Below are 15,201 nucleotides of genomic sequence, written 5' to 3'. Positions count from 1 at the left end.
CCAACGTACACTCAAATAAACTCAACACAATGTGGACCTTATCAACCTTGGATTGACTAGAATCCAATCTAAATCAAGTCAAACTCAAATGACTTACTTGATTTAGACCCAACTCAACCTTGTTATCTTAACATAAGATCAACTTGCATAGTTCTACTATCTACCCGACTTGACTTTACCTATATGCTACCTAACTATGCCAGCATGAGTCGAGCCCAACTTGCACAATCCAACCTTATTTTTCCTATCTTGTGTTCAATCCTACTCAACACAACTTGAACTAAACCTATCTTAGATTGATATGAACTTGATTTATCGACCTAACCTATAGGTCCATGTCAACCAACTTGATATGGTGCTAACCAAACCTAAATTAACCTGGCAGGCCTTTTTCATATTAAATTTGAATTTTGATCGAGTAAATGTTTTTTATGTGCATCAAGATTTTTTTTTAGTAATGTTTATTTTAATTTCACTTTTACATAAGTTTTTTACTTTAAAAAGTGACACATGGGTTGCTTTTGACCATGAATCAAGTTTATAGGTTGTTGTCATTTTGATCATGTGGATTTTTTTCATATACAAGCTTTTAAAGTTCTGATTCATATGGTCAAAGTCAAACCATGGATCAAGTTTATAGGTTTAATTCTAAGAACCATTTTTATTTGGATCAGAGTGAAAAAAAAAGAAAGAAAAGAAAAAACTAAAAATGTTTGTTTGTTTTTAACATAGACATAAATAGACTATTTTTATCCCTTCTCCAAATAATGTTCTATAAATAATTTAAAGTAGTTTATTTTAAAAACTTTTACTTATAGTTTTAAACACTTCAACTAGCTTCTTATTTATTTACTTTCATTTCATTATATTTCTTAGTGTTAAATATGTTGTCCCAATCACACCTCAGGCGCACGTGACACAACCTAACCGAGTTTATTTCCCCAAGATTGTCAGCGGTACACGGCCAACCAGACTCCCCAGGCCGAGAGCCGAGCCCTGCTTACTAAGAGCACCTCCAAGGCCCACAAATGTTAGCGGTGCATGACCACCAACCAAACTCCCTAGGCCGAGGGCCGAGCCCACGACCAGTAAGGATAAGGGCGCCCCCAGAGACAAGGATGTCAGCGGAGCACGACCTTTATCAAACTCCCTAGGCCGAGTACTAATCTCCGCACACCAAGGCACCTAAAACCTGACGGCCCCCAGTCAGCAGCAGCCTGAGCTAACCAAGGTAGCCCCAAGTGACCAATCCCTCAGATCCGCATGGCCGAATACCGAGCCCCCCCTTACTAAGAAGAAACTTATCACCCATACCCGTAACCAACACTCATGGCATAAACAACCCTCAAGGGCTTATTGGTATTTTCACCCCATACCAGTAAACCCCAAGAAAGGTAAATAGGTGTTTGGGCCTCCAAAGCCCATTGTAAGTAGGACCCACAGGTAAAATAGTATATATAGCACGTTATCCCATGCATTGGTTACGCATTAATATATTCTCTGAAAATCCTGACATCACCAGTGCTAACTTAGGCATCGGAGTGTCTTTTGCAGGTCCCCTGCGCCGCCCTTCATATTTGACCGAAGTAAAGGAAGGCAACCAGAGACCAGATATCCGGATACCTCAACGGATTTGTGGACTATAGCTTGGCCCTATAAGAACAATTGGCGCCCACCGTGGGACCGACAAGTATTTCGCAGATCTTGGCGGTAACTCCCGAGATAATGGTATCCACAAGAAGCAGAGTAGCTGAAGTTCCTACCGAGGCACCAAATGCAGAAGCTGGGGACCCCGGCCCCGCGTCAGAAATATCGCGCATCCTGGAGGCCCAGGCCCGCATGCAGCAAGAATTCGCAGAATATAAGAAGAGAAACGCAGACGAAATGGAGGCTCTACGAGAAGAGAATTCCCGCCTTCGAAGGAGGATCGAGGCAGACAAGGCAACAGCGGAGCCCCACCCCACGCACTCTCGGGTAGAGGTCCCTCCTACCGAAGACGAGAGCGAATATAGGCCCACTGGCAACACTAGGCGGAAACTACAGCTCCCTGGCCTCCAGGGGAAACCGCCGTCATCCCTTTGTGGACGGCATCACTGAAACCCCCTACCCCATAAATGGAAGGCACCTACCGTCACTTACGATGGCTCGACCGACCCAGATGAGTTCGTATCCATTTACACGAACCAAATTAGCTTTTACTCTACAGACGATGCCATCCTGTGCAAGTCATTTTCGGTGGCGCTTAGAGGTTCTGCATTGGAATGGTTCATGAGCTTGCCACCCTACACCATTGATTCTTTCACCACGTTAACGACAACCTTCACCACCCAGTTTGACACCAGCCACCGCCACGACCTCACAACAATCTCCGACAGGAGGAGGGAGAGCCGCTCCGGGTCTTCATAGATAGATTCGGGGCCATCGCCATGAAGATCAAGGACCTGACCCCCAACCTAATCTTAACCTACATGATGACTTCCCTTAGACCAGGACCATTCGCCGATGAGTTAGCCATGTGCCCACCCCTAGGGATGCAAGAGCTCAGGAAGAGGGCAGCCATGTTCATCAGGGTCGAAGACATGCGACGGTATCAGGACAACGTCCAGTCGGCCCCAATCCAAGCGGAAGCTAAGAGGCCCGCGAGAGAGCCAGTATCGCGTGAGCCAAATCGCCCAAGAGAGCGGAAGCAGTCCAGGTTCACCAGTTACGCACCTCTAAACACCACCAAGTCCCGTATCCTAGATGAGGTCTTGCAGGCGGCGTTAATCCCACCACCCCGAAAATTTCAAAATCCACCCAACGCGGACATGAGCAGGTTCTGCCGGTATCACCGCAACAACGGGCACACAACCGAAGAGTGTGAAACGCTGCGAGATAAAATAGAGGAGTTGATACGCGCTGGTCACCTAAGACATTACATACGGGGCAAAGAAGGAGGATCCCGACCCCGTCACGACAAATCCGACGGTAGGAACTTTGAGCGAAGGGACGAAAGAAGACCTGAGCGTAGAGAGCCGCAGAAAGAACCAAGGAGAAACCAGAATGACGAACATAGGGCGGCGAACCAATAGGAAAGACAGCCTGACGACAGACCCCCCCTAAGAGGAACGATCAACACCATATCCGGCGGTTTCGCTGGCGGAGGATGCTCATCTTCTTCAAGAAAGAGACACTTGAGAGCCATCCAATATGTGCATGCTGTAGCCAACAGGCCACAAAGGAGAATGCCCCCATCACATTCACAGACCTAGACTTCGCAGGAACTGATCCAAACCAAGATGACCCCATGGTCATAATTGTCGAACTCCAAAATTTCGCGGTAAAGAAGGTACTAGTCGACCAAGGGAGTTCGATAGACATACTGTATTGGAAGACCTTCCGAAAGTTGCAGATACCCCCGGAAGATTTGACACCATACGATGACCCCATATACGGATTCGCCGGCGAAAGAGTTCCGACCAAAGGTTACGTTGACTTGCATACAACCTTTGGTGAGGGACAGGGAGTTAGAACCATACTGATCCGTTACTTGGTCGTCGACGCCCACACCTCATACAATGTGCTACTAGGACGTCCCTCCCTGAACGCAATAGGAGCAATAGTATCCACCCCACACCTGGCTATGAAATTTCCCTCGCCATCAGGAGACATCCTCACAGTGCATGGCGACCAAAAGGCAGCCAGGGAATGCTACATGGCCAGCCTAAAGTTGCCTCAGCCCCCCCTCACGGCTCACAACATCGAAACCACTCCCGAAGGAGCTCTCTTGGTTGGAGACGACCTCGACCCCAGAATCAATTCTGATTCTCGTGTGGAACCAATGGGAGAAACAAGGCAGTTTCCCCTGACTCGCGCAGCAAATAGAAAAGGTACTCCTCGACAATGCTGATCTATTCGCATGGACCGCTGCGGACCTCCCCGGGGTCCATCCCAGGATAGCTTCCCACAAGCTATCCGTTTTCAAAGAAGCCAAACCTGTCTCCCAGAAAAAACACAAACTAGGAGAAGAGCGGAGGCAAGCCGCCAAGGCCGAAGCAGAGAAGCTAAGACTGGCCGAATTTGTGGGCGAAGCCCGCTACACAACGTGGTTAGCCAATGTCGTTCTGGTCAAGAAACCTAACGGGAAGTGGCGAATGTGCGTCGACTACACTAACCTCAACAAGGCCTGCCCCAGAGACGCTTACCCCCTCTCCAGCATAGATTGACTCGTGGATGGAGCAGCAGGGCATGCAATGCTGAGTTTCTTAGATGCATATTCCGGGTATAACCAGATACCAATGGCCTAGGAGTACAAATTAAAGACTGCTTTCATCACCGAGGAAGCCAACCTCTTTTACAAAGTTATGCCCTTTGGCTTAAAGAACGCAGGAGCGACATATCAACGTTTAATGGATAGGGTTTTCGAACCACTCCTGGGAAAAAGCGTCGAGGTATTTGTGGACGACATAGTGGTAAAATCCCCCGACCCAGTGCAACACTCGTCTGACTTGGTAGACGTCTTCGAGGCAATCCGAGCATATAACTTAAGGCTAAACCCAGAAAAATGCACCTTTGGCGTCAACGACGGCAAGTTCCTAGGTTTCATGCTCACACAGAGGGGAATCGAAGCCAACCCGGAAAAATGTCAAGCAATCATCAATATGAGAAGCCCAGTCACTGTTAAAGAAGTTCAACGCCTGGTAGGCAGGCTAACGATAATATCCCGCTTCCTTCCTAAGCTCGCAGAGAAAACCAGACCAATGATCAAGTTACTCCAAAAGTCAACAAAGTTCGCATGGGACGACACCTGCCAGTAAAATTTTGACCAGTTGAAGCAACTACTCACCACCCCACCAATCTTAAGCAAACCCACCCCTGACGTACCCCTGGTAGTTTATATTTCAGCATCCGACAGCATCGTCAGCGCGGCGATTGTCCAAGAAATCGATAACCAGCAACAACCCATTTACTTCGTCAGTCGCGTGCTGCAAGACCCAGAGACACGTTATCAAATGGTAGAAAGAGTCGCCCTATCACTTGTCACAGCAGCAAGAAGGCTTAGACCATACTTTCAAAGTCATCCGATAATCGTAAGAACCGACTGCCCAATCCAAAAGATCTTACAAAAGCCCGATTTGGTCGGTCGTTTGTCGGCATGGTCGATCGAACTATCAGAATTCAGCATCCAGTACGAACCGCGCGGCGCGATCAAGGCCCAATGCCTGGCAGACTTCGCCAATGACTTGCAAAATTATACAGCTATCCAGAGCCGATGGTGGACCATGCACGTGGATGGTTCGTCCAACCCGCAAAGAGCAGGTGCGGGCGTCGTGCTGGAAGGACCAGGCAACGTCCTCATTGAACAATCCCTACAGTTCAAGTTCAAAACCTCCAACAACCAAGCAGAGTACGAGGCGGTCATCGCTGGCCTCCACCTGTCCAAAGAAGTTGGAGCAAAGCGACTCATATGCAAAACTGATTCCCGTCTAACCGTAGGCCACCTAACAGGCGAGTACCAAGTAAAGGACCCCCTGGTGGCGCAATACTACCACATAGTCACTGATATGATCAGCTACTTCGAAGACTTCAAAATCGAACATGTACCAAGGGCAGATAACGCCAGGGCGGACCTCCTATCCAAACTCGCCAGCACGAAGAAAAAAGGCAAGTACAAGTCACTCTTGCAACAAACCTTGGAGGCGCCATCCACCGAATGTGAGCCCCAATGCATGCAAATCACAACACGTGACACCTGGATGGACCCCTTCATCCAATACTTACAGAGCGGGACCATACCTAAAGAGGAGGAAAAGGGTTGGACAAGAAAAGCGGCACGTTACACGCTGATTGAAGGGGAACTCTTCCGAAGAGGCTTCAGCACCCCACTTTTGAAATGTATCACTGTCGGCAAAGCCGATTACGTCATGTGAGAAATACATGAAGGAACGTGCGGATACCACTCCGGCCCAAAAACTATGGCAGCCCGTATACTACGCGCGGGATAGTTCTGGCGAACGATGATTGAAGATTGTACCACATACACACAGAAATGCATCCCATGTCAAAAGCACGGCTCGGTGTCACACCTCCATCATGAAGAGTTGCACCACATCTGTTCCCCATGGCCATTCTCCAAATGGGGTATGGACATAATCAGACCATTCACACCCGGGAAAGGGCAAGTCAAACTCCTCCTAGTGGGCGTAGACTATTTCTCCAAGTGGATCGAGGCCGAACCATTGGCAATAATAACAGCAAATCAAATACAAAAGTTCGTATGGAAAAATATAATATGCAGATACGGTATTCCCCACACAATAATAACAGACAACGGTCGACAATTCATCGATCGAGGATTAGCAGAATTCTACCGCAACCTTAAAATCAAGCACATAACCAGCTCTGTTGAACACCCACAAACAAACGACCAAACTGAAGCAGCCAACAAAGTCATTCTGGGCCAATTAAAAAAGCGCCTCGACAACGCTAAGTGAAGATGGCCGGAAGAACTGCTCGAGATACTGTGGGCATATCGATGCACACCACAATCGTCAACCCGCGAAACACCCTACAGCCTGGTCTATGGCACGGACGCTTTGATACCCATCGAGATAGGCGAGCCGCAAGAGCACCACAACCCGGAGGTCAATGAAGCACACATGCACACCCACCTAGACTTGCTCCAAGAGAAAAGAGAAAAGGCCAGCATCCGGGACATGGCCACCAAGCTTAGAGCAGCAAGGAAATATAACTCTAAGCTAGCACCGAGATCATTCCACAGAGGCGACCTGGTATGGAGAATGGCAAGCAAGGCACGCAAACACGACGAAAAGCTCTCTGCTAACTGGGAAGGACCATATCGAGTCCTATAGGAAGTGGGTAAAGGCGCCTATCGACTCGAGCGCCTATCTGGTGAGCCCATACCCAACACATGGAACGTCTTCCACCTGAAGTTTTACTTCAGTTAAACGCATCTTTTCTTCTCTTTTCATGTAACCGGGTGTACTCTTTCCTACCTTGGCATTTTTCCCTAGGGTTTTGGCCAGGAAGGTTTTAACGAGGCATCCATCTTTTTCCCATTTTAATAATACGATGCAGTTGCACAACCATGTCCACGATTATTAAACTCCTAGCCACTCCCCGCACGGCTAATCGAACTGGAAAAACTGCTAAATTCCCAACCATTAACCTAAGTGCCGTTGGTCGAAACATCAAAACACTAATTCCCAACCACTAACCTAAGTGTCGTTGGTCGAAACATCAAAACACTAATTCCCAACCACTAACCTAAGTGCCGTTGGTCGAAACATCCAAAACACTAATTCCCAACCACTAACCTAAGTGTCGTTGGTCGAAACATCAAAACACTAACTCCCAGCCACTAACCCTTGTGCCACTGGTCGAGCAATCACAAATCCCTCAGCCACTCACCATCAGCTAAACCCAAGGCATGACACTGGCTGCCAGCACACAATTAAAGTAACGAACACGCGAATCAATAACGAGCAACCTAAAACGTCATCTAGGCGAATTTGTATTAAACTTTGCAAACAATTAAGTTCCACGCACTGCAAGAAAGATAACAAGAAATGCGAATTTGTATTAAACTTTGCAAACAATTAAGTTCCACACATTGCAAGAAAGATAACAAGAAATGCGAATTTGTATTAACCTTGCAAACAACCATTACAAACAAGTAAATCTAGCAAAACCAAAAACGACGACCTCACCCCAAATCATCTTATACATTAAAAACAAAAAACATAGTCGGCGACCTCACCCCAATTACAAAAAACACACGCCCTCAAGCGTCCAAAGGCGGGCACCGAACAACACCATCTAATCACCTTCATTAACAGCCCCCTCATCCAATTCAGCACCCCCTAGCAACTCTTCCTCCGCCCCCTCTTCATCTCCGCCATCCTCCCCTGGACCCTCAATCTCCACATTCGGCGGGGTTGTCGCCAACGTCCCTTCCTCCCCTACCACATCCGCTTCAAACGCGGCCTTCAGACGACCAATCTCAGCCACATCCAGCATACGATTATAATAAACGTCAAGATTAACATTAAACCAGCAATCGGTAACGGACACTTCCCTATACAAAAATTCCGCTTGTCGTAGCGCTTTCTGGAATTCGTTTACATGTTCAGAATAGATGGCTTGTTGCAGCCCATCAATTTCGTTCGCCGCTTCCTCTGTCGCGGCGTTCTTCGCTGCGATGGCCTCGTCCAACTCCACCTGCTTCGTAGCCAATTTCTTCTCAGACCCCAAAACACTGAGCTTCAACTTCTTCACTTCACCCTCTAGTTTCTTCTTCTTCGCGTCCCACGCCTTCCGATCGCGTTCCCCTTGCGCCTTCAAGCCGGCAACCTCCTCAACAAGTTATTTCTTATCACCTGCCGCCAACTCCTCTTGAAGCATGGTGTTCACCCTCCTTCCTAGCACGAGTCCCCGGGCAAGGTATTCGCTCAACGCCCTCATAACCAACCTTGGGTCAGCCGCCTCCACCACACCCACCTCCTCGTCACTCAATTTTATCTCCACACCCTTCCTCATCTGCACCTTGTTCTTTTCAAAGCCACCAAGATCAGGGTTACTAGAACCACTGGAACCCACACCACCAGTTTTTGCCAACGCACGCAATCTCTTTCGATCCTTCCCAACTCCCTTCAGCTTAGAAGGGGCCGGTTTTTTCGCAGCAGCAGGCGCGTACGTGTCAACAACCGGCCTTGCTAAGTTCGGAGCATGCGATTGCCCCTCTGCCTTAGCCGCGTTCTCCAGCTTGTCTCGAATCTTGGCAAACAGGTCAACCTCTCCCCCAACCTTCCTCGCATGATGCGCCATCACACCTACACAAAACACAATTTTTAGATTAGTCCAACCACTGCAAACGGATAGAAGTACAAGCTTACCACATAAATCCCTAGCTGGGTTATCAGTCAGGTAACAACACACAACCCACTTCCCCGGAACCTTCGTGGGGAGTCTCTCAAGAATATCCACCACCCGCCTACTCTCCACATCAAGCATGTCTTTAGATAACGCATCTAGGCGTGCAGGCATCTCTATCCAGTAGAACGGGAACCTAGGAGACCTACTTTCATCATAATACAGTGCTCGACCTCCATCGAGCAACCGGACCCGAAAAAACCCATCCTTAAACTTCTTGAACGATTGAGTAAACCCATCCAGCAACCCAACCTTAGGTCGGCTAATTAGCGATAGCCACGAAATCGGATCCCTCGGCCGAGTCGTATAAAAGTAAAGGAAACTCTCAGGGGTCGGCACTAGATAAAGCGCCTTGCAAATTAGCTTGAACGCTTGCAAACTACCCCAACTGTTCGGATGGAGCTGAGTAGGGGCGACGTTGAGCCTCCGCAAAACCCCCATTGTAAACTCGTCAAAGGGCAGGCGCACGTGTAGCTTCATAAACATACAAGCGTACACATAAAAGAAGTCGTCCTCGAACCCTTCACGACCATGACAAACCGAATCAATGCCGCTCACTCGCTCGATGGACACAGCATTGATATCGGCACCCCTCTCAAACAGGTACACACTCGCCAGCCACGATCGAAGGAGACGCGACCACCTATATTTTGAGAAACAGTTCCTCACCCCCTCATGGACCCACTCATACCCTTCCCTCTTCGGCCACGACGACTCAGTGTGGGCCGCCAAAGCTAGCACTTGAATCTCCGGAATTTGAACCACTAGATGAGGTCGACATACCTTAGCAACCGGCCACGAAAAAGAAGACCGCACCCAAGCAACTCCGGAAACCCACTCAGAGAACAAACAACAACACTTCAACACAAATCCAACAACTACCTAGAATTACAGCGAAGACCACATTTAAAGGCCACAAGAAACCTTTTCACCTTCAGTAAAAAAGCAAAATTCCTAAGGGCCCAAGGCCCAGCCATCACATCACCTCGAAAATCACATCCAGCAGTCACATCACCCAACAGTAACTGCCTCGAACATCACGCAAGCGTGCACGGTCGCACCATTCAGAAACAACCTAGCGTGCACGGTTCGCAACTGGGCAGCCCAACTTGCTAGCATACATTCAAACCAACCAACCACATCCCACACAACGCGGTCAAATACATAGCGGCACAAGCACACAAATCCCCCTAGCAATAGCCGCTCAGTCTATACGTCGCCATGCTCCTCAAGACTGGGGGGCTGGTATACCCGTAAGACACCACACCTCCAATTAAAAATTGCATTCACAAGGGAATACATAGCGGCACAAACACACACCTAACAATAACCGCTCAGTCTATACGTCACTACGCTCCTCAAGACTGGGGGGCTGATGTCCCAATCACACCTCAGGCGCACGTGACACAACCTAACCGAGTTTATTTCCCCAAGATTGTCAGCGGTACGCGGCCAACCAGACTCCCCAGGCCGAGAGCCAAGCCCTGCTTACTAAGAGCACCTCCAAGGCCCACAAATGTTAGCGGTGCATGACCACCAACCAAACTCCCTAGGCCGAGGGCCGAGCCCACGACCAGTAAGGATAAGGGCGCCCCCAGAGACAAGGATGTCAGCGGAGCACGACCTTTATCAAACTCCCTAGGCCGAGTACTAATCTCCGCACACCAAGGCACCTAAAACCTGACGGCCCCCAGTCAGCAGCAGCCTGAGCTAACCAAGGTAGCCCCAAGTGACCAATCCCTCAGATCCGCATGGCCGAATACCGAGCCCCCCTTACTAAGAAGAAACTTATCACCCATACCCGTAACCAACACTCATGGCATAAACAACCCTCAAGGGCTTATTGGTATTTTCACCCCATACTAGTAAACCCCAAGAAAGGTAAATAGGTGTTTGGGCCTCCAAAGCCCATTGTAAGTAGGACCCACAGGTAAAATAGTATATATAGCACGTTATCCCATGCATTGGTTACGCATTAATATTCTCTGAAAATCCTGACATCACCAGTGCTAACTTAGGCATCGGAGTGTCTTTTGCAGGTCCCCTGCGCCGCCCTTCATATTTGACCGAAGTAAAGGAAGGCAACCAGAGACCAGATATCCGGATACCTCAACGGATTTGTGGACTATAGCTTGGCCCTATAAGAACATATGTTTTGGTCCCTTATCTTTCAGTAAATTTTGGAATTAGTCCATTTCAAAACTTTAGATCAATTTATTCCTTCATATTTCAAAATGCGTGGATTTAGTCCTCTTAATCAAATTTTGTTAAGTTTATTTGACATTTCGAACGCATCTCATAATAGTATTTGACTTAACATTAAAGCAAAAATGTATTAAATAATATAAACAATTCAAATACAATCCTAATGCGTACGAAACATCAAATAAACCTAACAAAATTTGATTAAAAGGACTAAATTCACATATTTTGAAAGATGAATCACTAAATTGGTCCAAAGTTTCAAAATTAACTAATTCTAAAATTCACTGAAAGTTAAGAAACTAAAACATGTTTAACCCTATTTCTTATTACTTATGTATTTTTTTTATTACTTATTTTAATTTTATAAAGACAATTAATTATTTTACTATGTTTAGGATCTTCCTAGGTTACTTTCTAATTTTGTATATAGTTCAAATTAAAAAGAAAAATAACATTATAAATTCAAATTCTAATGTTTCAGCACAGAATACAACATGAAAATAACGTATAATGAAAATTTTGAAAAACAAATTCAATCTAAAATTAGTTAAAAAGGATTTTTCTAAAAAAGAGCTTTTAACAATAAATTAACTTTAAAAAATTAACAAAATACTTTTTCTCTCCCATCAACTTACAATTTTAGGCATAAAAGTTAGATTTTAAGTACATAAAAGTACACCCTATTTTTTTCCGTAAATTTTTATTTTTATTTATTCGAAATCTTCATATTAAACATTAAAAAAAAAATACAATCTCATGTAAAAGAAAAAAAAAAGTTAATCATAAATCTTAAAATATTTACTTAATGTGTTTGACAACCTTTAGAAAGGAATATATTCAATTAATTTACAAAAATATCGTCGGTGCAAACATAATATTGTTTAAAATAAAATAATCATACCACCACTATCAACATTGATCACGGCTTAATATTTCATAAAACAATAATGCTATATTATAAATTATAACAAAAAACATAGAAAATAGAACTTTAATTTTCTCAAGTAAACTTTTTTATATCATCTCAATTTTGTTTGATGGTTTATCTTGCTCATGAATCTTGCAACAAGAAAAAAAATTCTCCCTAAATCATCTCAAATTATTTTTACTATATCTTTTTAACTGTTTTAGTGCTTTAATCTTCAATTTTCTGTCTCTCTCTAAATTTAATAGATAATACTTTTAAAATATATCAATGATAAAAATAGTTTTTTTGTTAAAATTTAAATTATTTCTATAATATATACACCTAAAATATTTGTTTATTACAAGTATCATTTTAACTAAATAAAAACAAAACATTTATCTCGTTGATGGATGGAACACATGTTTTGACTTCCGACACGCGTGAACCGACACAAAAAAAAGAAACGTTATCATAAATTGGACAATTCCTCCCAACCGTGAAGCTCCAACAAAACATTTCAGAAGCTCAGTGAATTAAATAATCAAAAACACCAGAATTTGTTGAAACGATGAGCAGTGATAGGAGAATCGGGGTGGCCGTGGATTTCTCTAAAGGAAGTAAGATCGCTCTCAAATGGGCAATCGATAATCTTCTCCGCAACGGCGACACACTCTTCATCGTCCACATCAAGCACGCCCAAGGCAGTGAATCCCGAAATCTTCTCTGGTCCACCACTGGATCACGTAAGCTTCTATTTTTATTCTACCCTTATAATAAATTCAAATAATTTTTGTGGAATTTTGATCTTTGAGTTCTGATTGTGGTGTGGTGTGATGTGGGTGAAGCACTGATTCCGTTGTCGGAGTTTCGTGAGAAGGATGTGATGCATCACTATGAGGTGGATTCTGATGCCGAGGTGTTGGACCTGCTTGACACCGCTTCTAAGCAGAAACAGGTTTTTACTGTTTAACTTTACTAATTGATTTCTCTGCTAGTGTACTTAGTACCTTCTTGGATTGAGTTCTTAGGTTTTGATTTGATTTTGTTAAGGTTTTTGTATTCATATGTTGATTGTTGAGTGTGTTTGAACTTTCCTTGAATACAGGTGACTGTGGTGGCAAAGCTGTACTGGGGAGATGCAAGAGAGAAAATTTGTGAAGCTGTTGGGGATTTGAAGCTTCACTCTTTGGTCATGGGTAGCAGAGGCTTGGGTGCCATACAGAGGTGGTTTTTCTTTTTCCCTCTAGTTTAGAGATAAGTGCATGCAAATAATGGTTTAATTGTTTAAATTATGTGTAGTTTCTTAGATTCATTTGCTGTTGATCTCTAATTACAATTTGAAATGTCATCTTTATAATACGTGTTTACCTTTAATACAAATCTTTATTACATTAATTATTGAAATGAAATTCAAATTGTAATGGGTCAAAAAGTCCAGATTCTCTACTGATGTTTTCGGTGCTGTGCTGTCTTCTGCTGAGTATTAAAATATACTGGGTTGGTATTTTAAATATCTTTCTAATATATTTTAAAACGTCAAAATTAGTGATAAGTGTATTATGAAGACACAACATAGAAACAACACAACAGAAATCCAGTAGAGAATCCAAATTCGGGATCAACACTCAAAGCTCCCAAAGAAGTGCATCTATGGTTTTGTCCCATGTTAAATGCATCTTGACTCATGTTTTGGCTCTACTGGTAGTCTTGAGTCAACTCCAAAAATGAGGGGCTTCATTGGATTTGTCGACACCTAATGTTCTGGAGAGAGTTTTTTGTCTTTAACTACAAACAGTATAAACATTCTCATTTATCTTTCCATTGAAAAAATGGATTCCCAAACATATAAAACAGAAAACAAAAACATGGTTAGAAATTTATAAGTTGTATCGATGAACAAACAGAACAGTGATGATCTAATGATGTTTTTCAAAATTGGTTGATCGTAGGGTATTGCTGGGGAGTGTGACCAATTATGTCACCATAAATGCAAGTTGCCCTATAACGATTGTGAAAGACTCTGCTCCTTCCACTATCTGATATGCTACTGAATTTGATTGGTCTTGCAATCGTTTGTTCCATCTTCATCAGTGACCAGACTGTGTTTTTCTCCGTTCTCTTCCACATGTGTAGTTGGGATAATGAACACACTTGAAGATTAAGGATTCGCCAAGCAAAATGTCTAGTGTTAGCACTCTCTTTTAAGTGCTTGGTTATGGCAAAAATTGTGCTTATAAATAAGCTTTGTGTTGGATCTGTACTGAACTTACAAGTGTAAATGATGATGTGGTGGTGTGAAATGTTTGATATTCTACTTGATTTTTGCCGTCTTTAGTGCGTCACAATGAAGTGTTTATGGTGATCTTTAATATGGTAGCTTTCTTTAACTACATATTCATCCCTACTTTTGTCAATCAATTTAACCACAGTATACTGTTTTTACCTAATAATTCAACCACAATATTCCCTATGTAAAATGCATATGTAATGGAACGAGGAAAAAGTTAATATTTTTATGTGGGTTATGAAATTCTTAAATTATTTAAATGGAAAGTCACGCATTCTATGTATGAAAAAACGGAAACACTTCAAATAACATGACGATAATCTACACGTTATCGGACTATCTATTGCATCCGAATAAAATCTGAAAAAGAATAAAAGCATCAATCAATAGTGGGTGACTATGAATTTATTAGAAATTAATGTCAATTGTGATGACACTTGTTATTTGTTTTTATAAAAAAAGACATCTCTACTTAAATGTTTTAGTTATAATAGTGAGTTGGGATCCTTTGACAATGGATTTTTTTAGAGTATCATCCTTCTACACTTATGTTTATTAAGTAATTTAATTTATATTTGAATTAAATACTTCAATTTAATATTTTATTGTTAAAGTTAGTTTCCATTTGATTCTTTTAAAAATTTGATTGTAAATGTATTTTAATTGATAGGTTGCAGATTTTTTTTGTTAAGGCTCTTGCGGAGTTTGTGCAGCTTCAACTAATTGGTTGCGAGTTTTTGGTTAAGCTTCTTGTGGAGTGTTTGGATATGAAGTTGTTAAAAATTTAAAATAAATTAAAAGTCTTGTATTAATTAAAAAAAAGTTGGATAAACAACGTATAAATAGATTAGTTTTAAGTTTTAGATTAAAA

The 15,201-nt window shown here is 43.5% G+C and overlaps 3 protein-coding genes across 3 annotated transcripts; all 3 read left to right on the top strand.

Moving 5' to 3' along the window:
• The first annotated feature begins 3,145 nt into the window (after positions 1-3,145).
• On the top strand, positions 3,146-4,205 carry LOC114170406. Its single transcript, XM_028055883.1, has 2 exons — positions 3,146-3,869; positions 3,967-4,205. The coding sequence occupies exons 1-2, from the start codon at positions 3,146-3,148 to the stop codon at positions 4,203-4,205; spliced, it is 963 nt and encodes a 320-aa protein (XP_027911684.1).
• Positions 4,206-4,388: 183 nt separating this feature from the next.
• LOC114170404 lies at positions 4,389-5,909 on the top strand. Its single transcript, XM_028055882.1, has 2 exons — positions 4,389-4,679; positions 4,809-5,909. The coding sequence occupies exons 1-2, from the start codon at positions 4,389-4,391 to the stop codon at positions 5,907-5,909; spliced, it is 1,392 nt and encodes a 463-aa protein (XP_027911683.1).
• Positions 5,910-12,488: 6,579 nt separating this feature from the next.
• LOC114170018 (universal stress protein PHOS34-like) lies at positions 12,489-14,412 on the top strand. The gene is made up of 4 exons (XM_028055484.1): positions 12,489-12,786; positions 12,889-12,998; positions 13,149-13,267; positions 13,993-14,412. Exons 1-4 carry the CDS (start codon positions 12,612-12,614, stop codon positions 14,081-14,083), a joined length of 495 nt encoding a protein of 164 aa, XP_027911285.1. The 5' UTR covers positions 12,489-12,611; the 3' UTR covers positions 14,084-14,412.
• The last annotated feature ends 789 nt before the right edge of the window (positions 14,413-15,201 follow it).

Source organism: Vigna unguiculata, chromosome 11 (assembly GCF_004118075.2).
Source record: "Vigna unguiculata cultivar IT97K-499-35 chromosome 11, ASM411807v1, whole genome shotgun sequence".
In the NCBI taxonomy this organism is placed as follows: Eukaryota; Viridiplantae; Streptophyta; class Magnoliopsida; order Fabales; family Fabaceae; genus Vigna; species Vigna unguiculata.
Note: the sequence above shows the minus strand (reverse complement) of the source record. Positions and strands in the feature narration are given on the sequence as shown.